General features: G+C 39.7%; 1 protein-coding gene across 3 annotated transcripts in view; it reads left to right on the forward strand.

Annotated features, from left to right (window-relative positions):
* Nucleotides 1-18,468, forward strand: part of LOC150081753 (2-oxoglutarate dehydrogenase complex component E1-like) — a 1,213,922-nt gene that overhangs the window by 234,650 nt on the left and 960,804 nt on the right. For all 3 annotated transcript variants that reach the window (XM_090378853.1, XM_090378854.1, XM_090378852.1), the window contains exon 4: nt 6,029-6,129. In XM_090378853.1, the coding sequence (XP_090234979.1) occupies nt 6,029-6,129 (101 nt within the window). The remainder of the gene's footprint in view (nt 1-6,028; nt 6,130-18,468) is intronic.

Here is an 18,468-nt window from a genome sequence, read left to right on the forward strand (position 1 = left end):
TAGCAGGTGGTTCTGTAATCTAGTTTTTTCCGTTTTTAGGTTGTTCGCTGGGTCAGTTGTGTAGTCCAGATGTGTGGCCGCCACTCCCCTGGATAGCAAGTATAGCAGACCTGTGCGAACGACCTCCAGGTCCAAAGGAAGCGCTCCAGCGAGTACCTGTAGTGCTGGAGTACTCACTGTACTGCACGCATGCGTCGTAGTTAAGAGTATGGTCCTTTGGATCATGTCCAGAATTCTTCTATTCACTGCCAGTGCAGTTTTTGGGAACCAAATTGCTGAGGCGTAAGTAATTGCTGGGAGAAACGTTGTCCTGTAATATAGCGTCAGGGCTCTTTTTTTGAGTCCCCAATCTTTCCTAGTAACTCTGGCTACCAGTGCAGAATAGCTCCTGATTTTTTTTCTTATGTACTTTAGGTGCAGCTGGAACGAGAGGTTGTTGTCCAGTACCACGCCTAGATACTTAAGTTGGTTTACAAACTTAATGGTGACATTGTCAATTTTTATTTGCGGTGGTCGTCGCAATTGCAGGGTTCCTTTAAGCAGGATTGAAGAGGTCTTTGTGGGTGAAATTGTTAGCTGGTGTTTTGCGGCCCATTGCTGGAGTTGCTGCAGTGCTTGGTTTGCGTGGGTTTCCAACTGGGCCCGGGAATCCGCTCCCACGGTCAATATCAGGTCATCAGCGAATGCTTGTGTCCTGATGGGTCCCAGATCCATCACTAAGAACTCATCTAACACCATATTCCACAGGAGTGGTCCCAGCACCGACCCCTGCGGACAGCCTCTGTGTACCTCTCTTGTGACCTTATGGTATTCTACATTGATCTCCACTCTTCTATGTGATAAATAGTTTTCTATGACCTTGAATAGGTTTGTTGGCACCCGTGCCTCCCTCAACCTCGCCAGGACGCTTGGCCACCAAAGTGAGTCAAACGCCCCAGCAAAGTCAACCGAGATGAGAAGCAGGTACTTGTTTCTACATTCTTGTACCGTCCTGAGTAGGTTTCCCAGTGCGTCCACTGTCGAGGTCCCTGGCTTGAAGCCATACTGATTCGCGGCATGGAGTCCAGCTTTTCCATAGTGAGCAATTATTCTTCTGTGAAGTAGTCTTTCGAATACTTTACTTACCACCGAGAGCAGTGCGATGGGTCGATATGCATCTGGGCTTTCTGGGTTTTGGCATTAATCGCTCTGTGTCCAGTTAAGAGGTACATTTGCTGTACAGGAATACCTCGCATAGCGCAGTTAATTCGTGCCAAAAAAATACCGCGCCATGCAAAACCACACTGATCGAGGTATTATTAGTATGTATTTTAATGTAATGCGTTCCGACAATTTGATTATATGGGTCGAGTTGCAAAAATATATAGGTAATTGTTTACTATAAATTGATGCACATGAAATTCTTGTAAAAAAAGAAACTAAAATGATAAAAATGAAAAATACTAGTAAATACAGTACAAATGATTTTTATTGCGGTATGTACATACCAAAAGAATATAAGTGAAGTATGTACTGTATTTTTATTTTGAAAAATAACCGATCAGCTTAGTTTGCACAGTTTTTTTCTTCTTTTTATCTGCATACATCTCTTTATAACATCGAAGGTAATTTTGCAACGCCTGACTTACTTTCATACCTCGTTCAATGTTTGGATCTAGAAGAACACTCGGCGCCATTACATTTCTTCTTTCCACTCATATTTGCATATAAAGGTGTAACGTTTTTAAAAAATAATCTTTAATAAAAATACACAGGGAAAAATATTTGTACAGGTTATGCACAATCAATGACCTCACTTCTTGGAATCTAGTGTTTACTAATCTATCAAAGCTAGCAGAGTCCGTATGTAATGGGAGTTGTGACAACAATGAGCGTGGCCTTGAATCCATAATGCATTGGCCTACGTGCTGGCATTATAATAATACATACATACATATCAAATGTATTGGTGCATAACGCAGTTAATTTTTTTTCAATTTGTGAACCACGCTATAGCGAAACCCGCGCTGTTCTAAACCGCGCTATGCAAGGTATTCCTGTATTGTATATAATCTGTAAATTCTAGAACTCTTAAAAATTTCTGTGTTCTATTTTTATGGATATTGTATAGTATTACGAACCTTACAGGGGTGGGTGGGTGGGTGGGTGGGTGGGTGTGTGTGTGTGACCATCAGAATAAATTAGAATAAAAAATAAAAATGTCAGCAGCATGGCAAGACAAGAGCAAAAATAGTCCAAATTAAACATAACGATCAATCAAACCAACAGGGAGGGAAGAGATGGTTTATTTTTGTTTTATTTTATTGTAGTGATTTACATCTGTGTTGGTAATATGTCACATAAATTTGGACTTGGTGCCCGTCAGAGGGGGCACCGTTAAATTTCTTTTTAATTGGCATTCGAAATTTAATGAATTATTATTTTATTATCCTTACATTTAGATGTTCTAAATTATCTTAGAGAGTTTCTGCTGCAATATTTTTACTCTTGTTACCTCTCTTGTCCCTCCCTGTTGGTTTGATGGTTATGTTTAATTTTGACTATTTTCGTTCTTGTCTTGCCATGCTGATGGCATTATTTTTAATTATTATTCTAATTTATTTTGGTGTTTATATTTCAAGCATTATGTAGAGGAATATGCTTTTTTCTGTCTCTGATGTTTGCTGTACCTTTTTATTTTATTTTTATTATGAAAGATTCAGTATATATATATATATATTTTTTTTTTTAAAATTAAATAAAATAAAGCATAAGCCAGTAGTATGCCAAAAACTGTAGAGCGAAAATTAACATAAAAATAACCAAATAAACGAACGAACGAAAAATAAAAGTTAGACATAAATAATAGCCCAGAAACCCCTATATAATTTTGAACTTTAAATCCAATTAACATGACGTATATAAAATTTAGAATAATGCCAATTACATGTTAATTTAGCAGTACTCCCCGAGAGGTACCAGTTTCAAAAGATGTGAAATATCACCAAAAAAGGGGGTTGAAGGAACTACTAAAAGATAACAAAATCAGAATAAATTAAAATAAAATAAAATAGACTGACCATTATGCCCCATATCGACAGAGGACCACAAGGCCAATAATGGTCATGGAATCGCTGCATTTCAATCGCTATACAAATCGTCGCAATGGTGAAAAGATCGAAGTACCAAATCACCCTTCCTCCTCCGATCGATCCTCCAATGCAGAGGATTTGCACGGCGGTGGTCCTTATGCAGCGAAAAATAAATTATAGAACAGACAGCACTCTAAAGCAGATCCACACCACTGACATACTGTAAGCTGAATCAGCTTATATAGAAGAAAGGAAAATAGATGGTGGCACAGGAGCTGCTAAATTAGCATATCAACCCACACTACCATTGAATTATATTAAATATTGACAAAAGTTAAATTATAATAAATTAAATAAATAGATAATTAAACATTCATTAGAGGCAGCAACATGCAATTCCTTTTTATTATAATTTAACTTTTGTCAATATTTAATGGTTGTGTATATATATATATATATATATATATATATATATAGTGTATTAAAACCAATAAAGATAACAGAAAGATAAAAATCGTTTAGACAAAACAAATGCACCAAAGCACACAAAGCAGCAGCAAAGGATGCATTTGTACATATAATAATATAAATGCCAATGCAAGCAACACTAAATGCCACAAGGAAAAAAAAAAAAAAAAAAAAATAGATTAACTATGCATTAAAGATTGAAGCCAGCAAATGGCAAAACGGAGTTACAAACAAGACCATCTAAAGACTGAAAAACAGAAATGAGTGTAATTTAAAGAATAGTATTGCACAAAGTAGCAGATAACTAATTCTTAAATTGATATAATATGTAAGAGATTGTATTAAAGAGTAAAAACAGATAAGACATCAGAAAGTTAAATAAATTGGATATGGCGAATGCACCAAAGCATGCAAGGCAGCAGCAGTGGATGTAAATATATGTATATCATATAATAAATATGACAAATAAAAATAAAGAAGATGTCAGTTTGAAACACACGGTAAGGCAAAGGCAAAAAAAAAAGAAGATAGCCGAAAAATGAACAAAAAGTAGTAACCTTTAAAAAGAAAAATTACATCAAAATGTCAAAAGAAAGTTACAGCAGCGTACATCAGATAAAGGCAGGAAAAATTTAGCTAAATACTTCAAAATGGGGAAGAAATGCAAATATGCAGTTAATAAATAATAATAAAATCTGAAGTTGGCAAAGTTGAATATTGATAGGTGTAGTCCCCTGATGAAATATCATGTATCGATATTCACTTTGCTGACATCAGATTTTATTATTATTTATTAATTGCATATTTGCTTTTCTTCTCCGTTTTGGAGTATTTAGCTAAATTTTTCCCGCCATTATCTGATGTAGGCTGCTGTAACTTTCTTTTGACATAATTTTTATTCTAAAGGTTACTACTTTTGCTCATTTTTCGGCAATTTTTTTTTTTGGCCATTGGTCTTCTGAGTGTTGCAAACTGCCATCTTCTTTATTTTTATTTGTCATATTTATTATAATATACATATATTTACATTCTCATCCGTTGCTGCTGCTTTGCATGCTTCAGTGCATTTGCCATATCCAGTGTTTTATCTGTTTTTACTCTTTAATACAATCTCTTATATATATATTTATTTTATTTTTTTTTGTTGCTAGTTGTTGCCGCATCGGCTTCTGTGGCCATATTACACCTTCCAGAGTTTTTTGCATTTTCTGCTCTGATCTAAGCTCAAGGCGGGATTCGAACCCACGACCTTAGGTGAAGAATTTATTTGTAAATATTATTTCTAAATTTTAATATAGATCAGCTCTGGTTAATGCCATCTAAGTGACAGATTATGCATTACATCGGTCTGTATTAATATGTTCTAGATATAATAGAAAAAAAATAAAATTTATCGGATTGGCAATGAGGTAGCAAGTTAGGTGAGATTAGGTACAGTCTGCGGAAAACCTGTGCATCAAAAACGCCCAAGTAACATGCAAAGTCCCAACGCCAGCACAGTAGCTAAAAGCTAGAAGTAAAGTGAGAGTAAAGCAAAATGAGATAGAACGGTAAAGCAGAAGGCGAAAAAGTAGTGGTGGTAGTGACCAAAATAGAAATGTGGTAGAGCAAAACATGATAGAGCAAAACATATAAAATATAATATAAAAATAACATAATAAAGCAAAATTATTAAAATTATAAAATGTGTTAATTATGGGTTAAATATATTGAAAGGGAATGATATATTGAGAGGGTTAGCCCTAGATAAAGTCCCTTTCAATATATCTACTAACCCATAATTAACACATTTTATAATTTTGCTCTATTATGTTATTTTTATATTATATTTTATTTTATATGTTTTGCTCTATCATATTTTTCTCTACCACATTTCTATTTTGGTCACTACCACCACTACTTTTTCGCCTTCTGCTTTACCGTTTTACTTTACGTTCTATCTCATTTTGCTTTACTCTCACTTTACTTCTAGCTTTTAGCTACTGTGCTGGCGTTGGGACTTTGCATGTTACTTGGGCGTTTTTGACGCACAAGTTTTCTGCAGACTACCTAATCTCACCTAACTTGCTACCTCATTGCCAATCCGATAAATTTAAAATTTTTTTTCTATCATATCTGGAACATACACACACACACACACACACACACACACACACACACACACACACACACACACACACACACACACACACACACACACACTGTGCGAATCGCTTAAATTTTAGCCAGGCGGTCAGTTAAATTCACTGGTTGGTGTGCCCATTCAATAGGTCCTGGGGAGAACACTGTACACACACACCTACCTGTAAATTTCGTAATAATATATATGTATATAGTTTTGTTTATATTTATATAACTGTCTATAAATTTACTGACCATTGGTAACCCTGCCATAAATGCTTCTTAATTTTGTCTTCTGTCAAAATTTTAACAAATTTGTAGAATATCATTTCAGATATATATTAAAGAGTTAATTACTCTTTTCTTAGAAGAAAAAGATATGGATCGCATGTTTAAGTTGCCCTCAACAACGTTTATTGGTGCCAACGAAAGTGTTTTGCCTTTGAGAGAAATACTAAGAAGACTAGAGGTATAATCTGGATGATCAAATTTCTGAATTTTAGTATATGTTTTATTGTTTTTAAATATTTTCAAAAATAAGTCAAATGGAAGTGAACCAAGTTTAGTACGAAAACAATTACATTTATTTATAAATATTTTCCAAAGACACTAATACATTTGTCTCATGGTATTTCCAGCTTGCCAATGTTGTGTTTGTAGTAAGGTTTTAGTAGCTACAGCAGGGGTAAGGTTTTCAAACTGAATCTCTTGCTTTATCCAGATTAAATTTAGTCTTCCGGCTGTTATCTAGCATAGGACAAATGTGCGGTGTTTGGTTTACGTTGTAATATTTCATCACAGAATTGTGAAGCTCATTGACATTAATGCCATTTGGAGCTTAGCGAAAAAGTAGTGGTGGTAGTGACCAAAATAGAAATGTGGTAGAGCAAAACATGATAGAGCAAAACATATAAAATATAATATATTGAGAGGGTTAGCCCTAGATATGATATATTGAGAGGGTCATTCTTGATATATTATCAAGAATGACTAATTATCTCTGATAAGAAAATTTTGCATTTTTTTTTATGGCCCTTTGCAGAAAAAATTATTTGTTATAATAATCAGTACCGTTGTGGTCACAGAATGAGTGGGAAATAGTTGTTATTAATTCCAAAATCTTAAACATAGGTTTGCCATAAAACCTTGAATTCATTTTTGTTTGATCAAACTTATAGGCAGTTTACACCAGAATTACTGGAATATCCATTTAATAGCAATTAGTGTTGAGTGGTGATAGCAAGGCAGGCTGTAGTGAAGTGGATATAAATGGCACTTCTCATTCAGAACAATTGAGCAGTCATTTGGGTAAGAAATTGAGGATAGAACTGCTATCATATGTTTTTATAGAGGTTGTATCAAACTGGATGCAGGGGTGCATTTATGTATGTCCTGAGTGTTCATGGTTCAAACTCATGGGACTACTAAATTTTGCAGTGTTCTTGTATTCTCTCTGTCTTGTGAACATGAGCAGAATATGAAAAGAGCTTTTTTTTTTTTGTTATTATCTAAATTCTGATACATTAATGTATCAATAATGAGACAAGCATAGCAAATAAGTCAGAATTTTGAATTATTGTCTAATTGGATTATTGAAGCCTATAAAAGGGAAAAAGACTTTCAGCACAGTAAGTTGTTCAAGTGTATTTCTTCCAATTGAAAAGAGTGTGGATATGAGACGATTTGTACCTTTTTACTATTTTATTATTTTTTTTTTATGAAACTCCCAAACATAAAAGGCTTTAGAACATATATGCATGTTTTGAAGACTGAGAGGACAGGAAATAAATGTTGAGATTAGATTTGAATTTCTGTAGATTACAGTTTTCAGGAAATATGTGTGAAGGAAGGTTGTTCAAGAAAACAGAAGTAGAATGGATAAATGAGGAAGAGGAACGGTTGGTTCTGCGTGTTTGTTGAATAGTGAGTGGTTGTTGACTGTGGCTGGCATGCATTTGAATTGGTTTGGAAGAGAGTGTGGATGGGAGGGAGAATTACAGAGGCAAATTCAGTAGAACATTGCCCATGGGACTATCTCCAGAAAAGGCATGCTTCATAAACTGCATGTATATTAGAAGAGAGTGAGAAACTGTAAGAGGTGAGTTATTAATTAACTCGACTAACTTCTTTTGAAGGGAGTCGAGAAACTTGAAGAGAGAATTTGGTGGGGGGGGGACTGCCCTGGATGTTGGCATAATATACCACAGTAGGGCAAAAGAGTGATTTGGAGCATTGAAGACCTTTTGTTTTAAAAAAATAATAAATAAAAAATATCATTAAATCGAAAGCAATTTGCTTTCACTGTCAGTTCTAGATGATGAATCTGTATGGTACAAAGCTGGACATCTTTTTGTGAACAACCTGAAAGAATGTGGGTGTCCTTCAAAGAACAGTCTTGCACTACGAGTTTATAACGTGCATGTTTTTGGTAGGCTTAAAAACAGGAGGGACAATGGTATCAAAAGAGAAGTTGAGGTTGTCCTTGCCATTTATTAATTGGCATGTAATTATAAACATACCTTTCCTTTTGGCACTTCCCTCCAAGAAGAGAAGTGATAAAAGGAAAGATGGATTGACACAATTTCAAATGATGCATGCCACTAATATTTAAAATTATTTTGTAGCATATGTGAACATATTTCCATCTGAAACGGAAAAGGCCTACGTTCTCAGAGTTCATAACGTCAATAAGTTCAGCTTTTTCTGAGAAATACAGAATACTGGTTTATTAAATTCCTTCGATAGGAAGACAGATAAAAATAAGTTATAATATACAGTTAAAATAAACATACATTGATAGCTTTTGGGCATAGGTTGCCCTTCTTCAGGCGAAAAATGTTAGTACAAAATAAATAATAAAGAATGCCTGGTTTGGTGGTCATGCGAGGTGAACCACGTGAGCAGGTGCTGACAACAGTTAGCAGTTGGAAGTAGAGGCTTATGGCTGCAATTGCAAAGCTGGGGTTTGCTGTGTGTGCCAACGTCCATCATTCAGGAGGATGGCTACTTCAATGATGGGAATGGCATGATCAACTTTGTTCTGGTTAAAAGAATGACGACAAGATGTGTAGTGATTCTAACCAGATGCAACAGCAGTACTGACGAGAACATTCAATAATCTTAATGTTGCACCGGGGGTTGATGTCGTGCTGGGTTGACTAGAAGTGTTCGGCGATGGCTGAGTGCTCCACACCAGTGGAGTGGATCGCTCTTTCATGCTCAGCGACTCAATCTTTGAGCCTTCTGCCAGATTCACCATTGTAGCAGCCTTCGCAGTCACGAAGGCTGCTACAATGCTCTGTAAAAGTGGAGTAACCGTTGTCTTTACCTTTTACACACCCCTCAACGTGGGCACCTGTACGTGGTGAGGGGACCTCCCAGTGATGCTGCTGGTTTTCCAGATTAGCATCACTGGGATCCAACGCCCATACCTTGGTTCCATGGTTACAACATTGGAATCCGGCGTGTGCAGCCGTGCGCCGCGACCCGTGGAAGCGGAAAGGGGGATCCTGGTGGTTGAGGGGCCCAGCCTTAATACACCACTTTGGCCCCTGCTTCGACGAGACGGGTGGTCCCGGACCGGCTCGACTGGGATCAATCGGCGGGTGGTATTATACTGCTAGGGTCAACTGCGTTCCAATAAGTCTCCCTCCCTATGGTCCTGGGACGGGATAAAGACTTATTGGTAACGTGGGTATGGTGTTCTAAGCGAACTCGGCGTCCCATTCGTGTACGCAGTACCTGCTAGTTCACGAGTGGGCGTCCCCTCGTAGGGCTCCGTGGTGGGTGAGGTACTTAGGCATCAGACATTTTTTCTTTACTCTCATGAGTAATTTAAATCCAATTTCTTCTGGGGCCCCAACAAGGCCCCTGCCTAACCGATCAGATGAGAATGACACCAATTCTGCCAAAAGAGCCAGAACTGAGGATAAACCACCATCTATAACTCCGCTTTTCCTCATTCTCCATTCCACCAGAGAGCATTCAATTGGGAAGATGTCACCCTTCTTCATCCAGAAAGGATTAGAAGGGTTGGCAGGATCACCAAAATCCGTTAAACGGCTGCGTTCTGGTGATCTTTTAATCGAAGCTTCAAACACAAAGCAGGCAGAAAGAATGTTAAACGCGACATCCATAGGGGGAATACCGATCAATGTAACACCCCATAAAATTTTGAACTCTTCACGCGGTGTCATTTCAGAGTGGGATCTTCTTCATGTCTCTGAAGAGGAGATCTGCTCTGAACTAAAAGATCAAGGAGTGACAGCTGTAAAGAGAATATCAATGCGGAAGGAAGGGAATCTCGTCCCTACCCGAGTTCTCATCCTAACATTTAACACCCCACGGCCTCCAAGTTCCATCAAGGCAGGGTATTTAAACTGCCCAGTGAGGATCTATATTCCAAACCCACTGAGGTGTTTTAAATGCCAAAAATACGGACACTCACAAACGGCTTGTCGTGGTAACCCTGCCTGTGCTCGATGTGGTGCAAAAGACCACGAGAGCAAGGAATGTTCAGCTTCTAAACCGATCTGTGTAAATTGCCAACAAGATCATCCTGCCTACTCCAGAGCATGCCAGCGGTGGAAGGATGAAAAAGAGATCCAGAAATTGAAAACGGAGCTGAATATCTCCTACCCAGAGGCAAGAAAACGCATTCAACCAATAAATAGCGGGAAACCTTCATATGCCCAGAAGGTTTCTGCGAAGTGCACTATCGGTACGCAGACTGAGATGACTGTACCACCAAGAGAGTCATTCACACCGATTGCCCGCTATTTATTGAGCTCACAAAAGCCCACCAAAAAAACGCAGTCAGCTGCCACTCCTATATCCGTACCTCCCAATGCTCCACCACTACCAAAACCATAATAACAGAAACAATGGATGTCGAGCACAAGGAGGTACCGGATGAATCAGTCTTGGAACTCTTTGCGGAGGAAGAAATGGACACGGGACAGCGTCCATTCTTCCCCAAAAAAGATAAAGCCAAGACTGATAAAATCAAGCCCTCAGCACTTCGGAAGCCGCCTGATGGACCCACCAAGCCAAAATAATGGCTAAATTCCTACAATGGAATTGTCGTGGATTCCGGCGAAATACTGATGACATCAAGGCCCTCCTGCAAAAGCACGAGCCAGTTTGCTTTTGCTTGCAGGAGACGTATCTAAAAGCAAATGATGATCCCACCATGTATAACATCACAATCTTTCGTAAGGATAGAATTGCGGATGGTCCTGCTCATGGAGGAGTGGCTATCCTTGTGAGTAATCAGACCCCAGTTCAGCCCTTGCTAATTACATCCAGCATAGAGGCTGTTGCAATTCGCCTTACAGTGGGATTTTTATTAACAGTCTGCTCTATTTATTTGCCACCTGGGACTGACATCTCCCAGGAAGACCTTGATGATCTTGTAACGCAGTTGCCACCCCCTTTCTTACTTCTTGGGGATTTTAATGGACATAACACCCTGTGGGGTAGTGCTAACATCAATGGAAGGGGACGGGTCATAGAGCGTATGCTCAATGACAATGCCCTTTCCCTTGTAAATACTGGAAAAAACACCTTCTTCCACATGCCTACCCGTACGTTCTCTGCCATTGATCTCTCTATCTGCTCCCCTTTTCTACTCCCTTCTCTCACTTGGGAAGTGGAGGAGAATCCATACGGAAGTGATCACTTCCCTGTGCTAACCTTGTTACACAGTGGGAGACCATGTCTTCCTTTTAGGTTACCACGGTGGAAGTTTGATCAGGCTGACTGGAATGCCTTCCAACATCAGGCAAATTTTGACCTCAGTACAGTCAGTCAGGAGCCTATCAGTGACGCAGTAACGTACATCACAGAAATCATTGTCCAAGCAGCTGCAAATTCTGTTCCAAAAACATCTGCCCGGTTTCCACCATATCCCAAACCTTGGTGGAATTCCCAATGCACAGCAGCAAAAAAGGCTCAAAACAAAGCGTGGGGGATATTCCGTCGATATCCTACCACTGTTAATCTAATAGCCTTCAAGCGTGCACGAGCCAAAGCACGCTACATTCGCCGTCAGAGTCAAAAGGAATCATGGATCCGTTTTACATCATCTATTAACCAGACTACCAATTCTAAGGTAGTCTGGGATAAAATCCGGAAAATGAAGGGAAAATATACATCCCACCCTTCTTCAATCCTAGATTATAATGGATGCGCTATTGCAGATCCAACTGCAATAGCCAATGCTCTTGGGGAAACATTCTCTAACATCTCTGCAACATCTTCGTATTCCCCAGAGTTCCTGGTCCTGAAACATAAACTGGAAAAACAGGCTCTTAATTTTCAGTCTAAGAACATCTACCCCTACAATGGGTCGTTTACTATTCAGGAACTGAAAAGAGCCCTCGCCCTTTCCAAAGCAAGTGCTGTTGGACCAGATGGCATCCATTATGAAATGGTTAAACATCTTTCACCAAAATCTATGGATTATCTGCTCTCTCTGTATAACAGAATCTTCATTGAAGGGCAGTTTCCGGATTCCTGGCGCAAGGCAATCGTTCTTGCCTTTCCTAAGCCAGGAAAGGATCCAAAAGTCACTAGAAATTATCGTCCTATTGCTCTGACTAGCTGTCTGTGCAAAATCCTGGAGAGAATGGTCAATTCTCGTTTAATATGGTACTTAGAATCGAATGACCTTCTCTCCAATATCCAGTGCGGCTTCCGAAGGAACCGGTCCACTTTGGACCATCTTATTAGACTGGAAACATCCATCCGGGATGCTTTCCTAAAACGCGAACACTTGGTGTCGGTGTTCTTTGACATGGAGAAAGCGTATGACACAACTTGGAGATTTGGCATCTTAAAAGATCTGCATAGCCTGGGTCTTAGGGGGCAACTCCCCATTTTTATTAAAAACTTTTTAGCCAATCGATCTTTCCAAGTTCGTATGGGATCCTCACTCTCTCGTTCCTTTAGCCAAGAGGAGGGAGTACCACAAGGATCAGTATTAAGTGTCACGCTTTTTGCCATCAAAGTAAATTCCATTACAGAACAACTTCCTCCAACCGTAAACAGTGCCCTCTATGTTGATGACTTTAGCATATTTTGTCAGTCATGCAACATGAGGGTTATTGAAAGACAACTGCAGAAAGGCATTGATCGTCTCAACTCCTGGGCACTTGCAAATGGCTTCAGGTTCTCGCCGGAGAAGACCGTTTGCGTACATTCTTGTCGTAAGCGTAATCTTCATCCTGAACCTGAATTAAGGCTCGGACAAAATTCTATTCCAATAGCAGCAGATACAAAATTCTTGGGACTCGTATTTGACAAAAAGTTGACCTTTCTGGATCACATCCGTCAACTCCGAACAAGGTGCACAAGAGGGCTGAATATTTTGCGCTCTCTTTCCTCTACATCTTGGGGTGCGGATCGATGCACCCTACTACGCATCTACCGTGCACTTGTACGATCCAGACTAGATTACGGGTCCCTGGTATACAATTCGGCCAGAGACAGTGTACTTCGTTGGCTGGATCCTGTCCATCATCTGGCTCTCCGTACTGCTATTGGAGCATATCGAACATCTCCAGTCCAGAGCTTATACGTCGAAGCAAACGAACCGCCGTTATCGCTTCGACGTAAGCAGTTGTCTCTAAACTACGCCTTAAAACTGAAATCCCTGCCAGACCATCCTACGTGGCTATCCGTTTTTGAGCCACGATGGGAAAATTTGTACAACACCCGTAAGACTGCCAACCGACCTTTTGGTATTTGTCTCCAAGAGCTACTCAAAGAACTTAATATCAAGGTAGACAAGGTTGCACAAACACCAAAGCAACCCCTTCCACCCTGGCATGCTCATTTCCCAGCATGTGACTTGTCCCTTAGAAATTTGGGAAAGTCGGACACTCCATCGTCTGTCTACCTGCAGCTTCATTCAGCACACCGAGCTGAATATTCTGACTTCGCGCCAGTTTACACAGACGGTTCGAAGTCGGAATTATATGCGGGATCTGCTGCTGTCTTTACAGACAGCACTACATCGGAGCAGATTCCCTCTGAATGCAGCATTACTGCAGAGCTGCACGCAATAGAGTTAGCCTTGGATCACATTAGTAAATGCCAATACCAACGGTTCATTTTATATTCCGACTCTCTCAGCGTGTTACAGGCTTTAATAACGGTGAGATATAATTCTCATCCAGTTCTGTCTAGCATCCAGCAGAAGATTCACGTTCTCCATGAACGTGAATATGACATCCGCTTCTGCTGGATTCCCAGCCACATTGGGATTAGGGGAAATGATTTGGCTGACGCCGCAGCCAAATCAGCAATTCCCAGTAATAATCGCTGCCTGTCAGTCCCCTATACAGACTACAGGCAAATAATACACGAAAAGATACACTCCCAATGGCAGGATTCGTGGAATAGACAGACTGCGAATAAATTATATTGTATAAAGCCTGTAATTGAACCGTGGCAGTCTAGTCTGCGCAGGAATCGTAAGGAGGAAGTTGTTCTTGCCCGGACCCGCATAGGACATAGTCATTTGACTCATTCGTTTTTGCTGAGGGCTGATGACCCTCCTATGTGTGTGTCCTGTGGCACAATTTTAACAATAAGACACATTTTAGTTGACTGTCCAGATTTTAGCAATATCCGTTTTACCGCTTTTAATCATCTGTCTGAGCCTTATACACTCAGTCAGATTTTATCCGACAATGACAATGTGTCTGCTGTTTTTAGCTTTTTTAAATCAATAAAGGTTTTTACTCGCATTTAAAATTTATACGTTATCGTTACTTCTTTTATTGATAAGCTTTATATTATATATCTGGACATGGTGGCCTAACTACTTAGGTCACTGAAAGGAGAAATTTTTATATATTACCTGGTCTTGGCGCATTATAGCCTTAGATGCTAATGCGCCAATAAAATTCAAATCAAATCAAAACCTTTTACACAAGGACCACAACTTCCTGCCTGGAAGCTGCAGGCACTCTATCTCGTAACTCCGTAAGACCTTTGATAGTTGCTGTGACAAGTTTGGGTAGTATGGAATAAAAGCGGTCGAGGTTGGTTCAGCGTTATGCATGGTCCTAAGGTTTTCTGTGTGGTCATGGGGCTGCAGGTCGCATCTATTCAAGACACTAGTGGGGTAACGGCACTTAGCCAAATCTGTCTTCACTCTAGCAATCTCATTACGTCTTTCATCCGCACAGCTGGAGTGGGTCCAGGCGTGGGTTAATAAGGCTCGTGCTGTACTAAGAAGGTGACTGGAGCATGTGCTGACCGATAGTTAGTGAACCGGCCAGCACACATTGGTTTATGATGGACAGAGGTCCTTAGACCCATGCCCTTGCGTCCAACAAGGATATCCAAAAATGGAAGATCATTGTCCGACTCCAGCTCAATGGTGAACTGAGTGAAGAGTGAAAGAGAGTTGAGATGCTGTAAGAGTCAGTCTCCTGATTCACGAGGAATGATGGTAAATATATCGTCGATGTAGTTGACACCAAAAGACTATAGGGACTGGCAGCCCTACAAATGTGCGATTCTCTAGTTCCTCCATGGTGGTGATAGCTGTAACTGAGCTGACGGGGCACCCATTGCAGTACCATGGATTTGCTGGTAAGGGAGTCACTGTAAATGACCACACTACTACTAGTCAGGCACAACTTAAGGGTGGTGCAAATGTTGTTGTTGGCAGAAAGCAAAGTCCTGTTGTTCAGGGTTTTGTCGTTGTCCAGAAGTTGTTTAGCACATGTGATGGCCAGTTTTGATAGGAATTGAAGTAAAGAGAGATATGACATCAAATGATGCCATAACCTGGTCCTCCGAAATGGGTAGAGTATAAATCAGGTTAAGAAACTCACTGCTGTTGGAGATTGTGTGGAACAGTCTTGCCTACCAAAGGCAAAAGTAGGTCAGGAACGAATTTTGACAATTCATATGTTGGGGAACCACAACAGGAGACAAATGAGTCTTAAAGGAGCACCTTGTTTATGGACTTTTGGTAAGCCATAGAATTGGAGTTTCTGGCAACCAGAAGCATGCATGTGCCGGCAAACGGATCCATGGATTTTGCCAGATTTAAATCAACCTTAGACTAGGCTGTTAACCTTGGCTTCCCAACGCTCTAGGATCTTTACCGGAGAGTCAAGTACAGGTTTGTAGATGGAAGTGTTTGTAAAAGAGACAGGGCTTTCGTTTTGTAATCCGAACAATTTAACACAACCATTCAATGTCCTTTATCTGCAGGTAGAATGACAATCGAATCATCCTGTTTTAACAATTCGAGGGTCGAGAGTTACTGTTGGCTTAGATTGGAGTTGACTGGATGAGCACGTTGTAGAATCACTGTAGTCTTGAGGGAGATAGCAATTGCAGTCTCTTCGGGCAACTGTGTCAATGATGCCTCAACACCCATAGCAATCTCCATGACTGGGGGAAAGAACTGCAAATTTCGTCCCTAGGGTGAGCAGCTCTAAATTGGAGTGACAAGCACTTATCCGAAGAGCAAGTAGAGCTGCTCAACCTAAGGATGAAGTTTGCTGCTCTTCCCCGCAGTCCCTTATTAGTACAGCATGAGCCGTATTAACCCACTCCAGCTCTGGTGATGAAAGGCATAATGAGATCGCTAGAGTGATGACAGATTTGGCCAAGTGCAGTTACCCCACTAGTGCCTTGGATAGATGCGACCTGCACTCCCATGGCCACACGGCAAACCTTAGAACCATGCATAACATTGAACCAACCTTGACCACTTTTATTCCTTATTACCAAAACTTTTCACAGCAACTGTCAAAGGGCTTACAGCGTTATGGATTAAGTGCCTGAAGCTTCCAGGCTGGAAGTAGTGGTCCCTTGTGTCAAAGGTAAAGACACTGGGTCACCGACTCTTACAGAGCGGTTTAGTATACCGCATTTCCTACTGTGACTGCCCAGGTTGCTACAGTGGTAAATCTAGCAGAAGGTTCAAAGATTGAGTCGCCGAGCACAAGCGAACGATCCTCTCTGCTGATGTGGAGCACTCAGCTGTCACCGAACACTTCTGGTCAACCCCTGACACAACATTAAGATTATTGACCGTTCTCGTCAGTACCACCACAACGTCTGGTTAGAATCACTACACATCACATTTTGTCATGATTCTTTTAACCAGAACAAAGGAGGTCATGTCCATCCCATCATTTAAGCAGCCATCCTCCTGAATGATGAACGTTAACACACACACAGCAAACCCAAGCTTTTCAATTGCAGCCACAAGCCTCTACTTCTAACTGCCAAATGTTGTTAGCACCTGTTCACACGGTTCTCTTCACATGACCACCATACCCATCATTCTTTATTATTTATTTTGTACCAACGTTTTTCGACTGAAGAAGGGCAATCTATGCCCGAAAGCTATCAATGTATGTTTATTTTAACTGTATATTATAACTTATTTTTATGTGTTTCCTTATCGAAGGAATTTAATAAACCTGTATTCTCTATTTCTCAGAAAAAGCGAACTTATTGACATATTGGCCATCTGTAATTAAATGTAACTAGACTGGCGGAACAGTTACAAACCTTGACAAGTCTATTTAGAGAAGAGGTTAGATGTAGTCAGAAATGCTATGTGAAGACTTCCAAAAGTAACCAAATGACAAAGTACAACAAGCGGTCACTAGTGAGTGCCACTGGCTCATATCCAAATCCAGTTCAGGATTCAAAAGAAGTGAAAGAAGACAAATTAATGGACACTTCATGTAACAGAACTTTTGAAACATACTTTTGGTGAAAGCAATCCTAAACATCAAGCTGCAAACTTATAATTCTAGTCATGTTTTCATAATTTATTCAGAGCATGTGGTTGGTTCTGGCTTGAATTTTATTTTATTTTGGCCAATTTATTTTACGAACAGTTTTTGAACCTTGCTCTTCCATTTTGGAAATTGATTACCATAACAGGCTATACCAGAAAGATGATTCTGACGTAGTCATTGGAATTCTACTGCCAAGGTCAGTGACAGTCTAAACAAGGCCTGGGCAAACGTTTTGGCTGAAGGGCCACATTAGGAATTCAAAAGGAAGGCGGGCCGCACGTAAAATACTATTTTTAGATATATATTATTTGTTATCATGAAGAAGAAATGTAACATAAAAAAAAATTATTCTCTAACAACCAAGAATTTAATGAGATGAATTGAACTATTTTATGTCTTTAAATTTTTTTAATTTTGGGTGTTAATTTTGTAGTTGAGATTCCTAAAACTGCTTGTAAATGTTCATCGGTGATGCTTGATCGTAAAAAATTTTATTTAGATTCATGATGGAAAATGTTTGTTCACATATGTAGGTTGATCCAAAAATAACCAACATTTTTTGCGCGAAATTATTAAGTTCATCGAATTTGTCCGATTTAAGAGTATTGTAAAATTTACAGATTTCCTCACGACGGTGCAATTCCCTTAAATCGGTATCACACTGCAGATCTATAATCTGAAGTTGTAGTTCACTCAGTGCATTATCAATTTCTATTGAAAATTGGTCGCACACTATTGCCAAACTTGTCTTAATTTTTCGGAACTCGCCAAATCTTCGTGAAAAGTCAATCAAAGCATTGATAATTTCACAATATTTTTCATACAATTTGGGTACAATACAATTTGGAGATGGAGGGGGGGTTCCCCCTCCATCTTCAAATTGTATTCTTTGTAAGTGACACAGAAATTTCTGGAGGCCGGAGATTTATAAAGTGTGTGGGGGAGTAGTTTGTTGTGTAGTATTGTGTAGTATTATGTTCTGTTGTTTCTCTGACCATTTAGCTGTTGGACCCCTATTGGGA

Source organism: Mastigoproctus giganteus, chromosome 8, assembly GCF_048544385.1.
Source record: "Mastigoproctus giganteus isolate SK-2022 chromosome 8, ASM4854438v1, whole genome shotgun sequence".
Taxonomy (NCBI): domain Eukaryota; kingdom Metazoa; phylum Arthropoda; class Arachnida; order Uropygi; family Thelyphonidae; genus Mastigoproctus; species Mastigoproctus giganteus.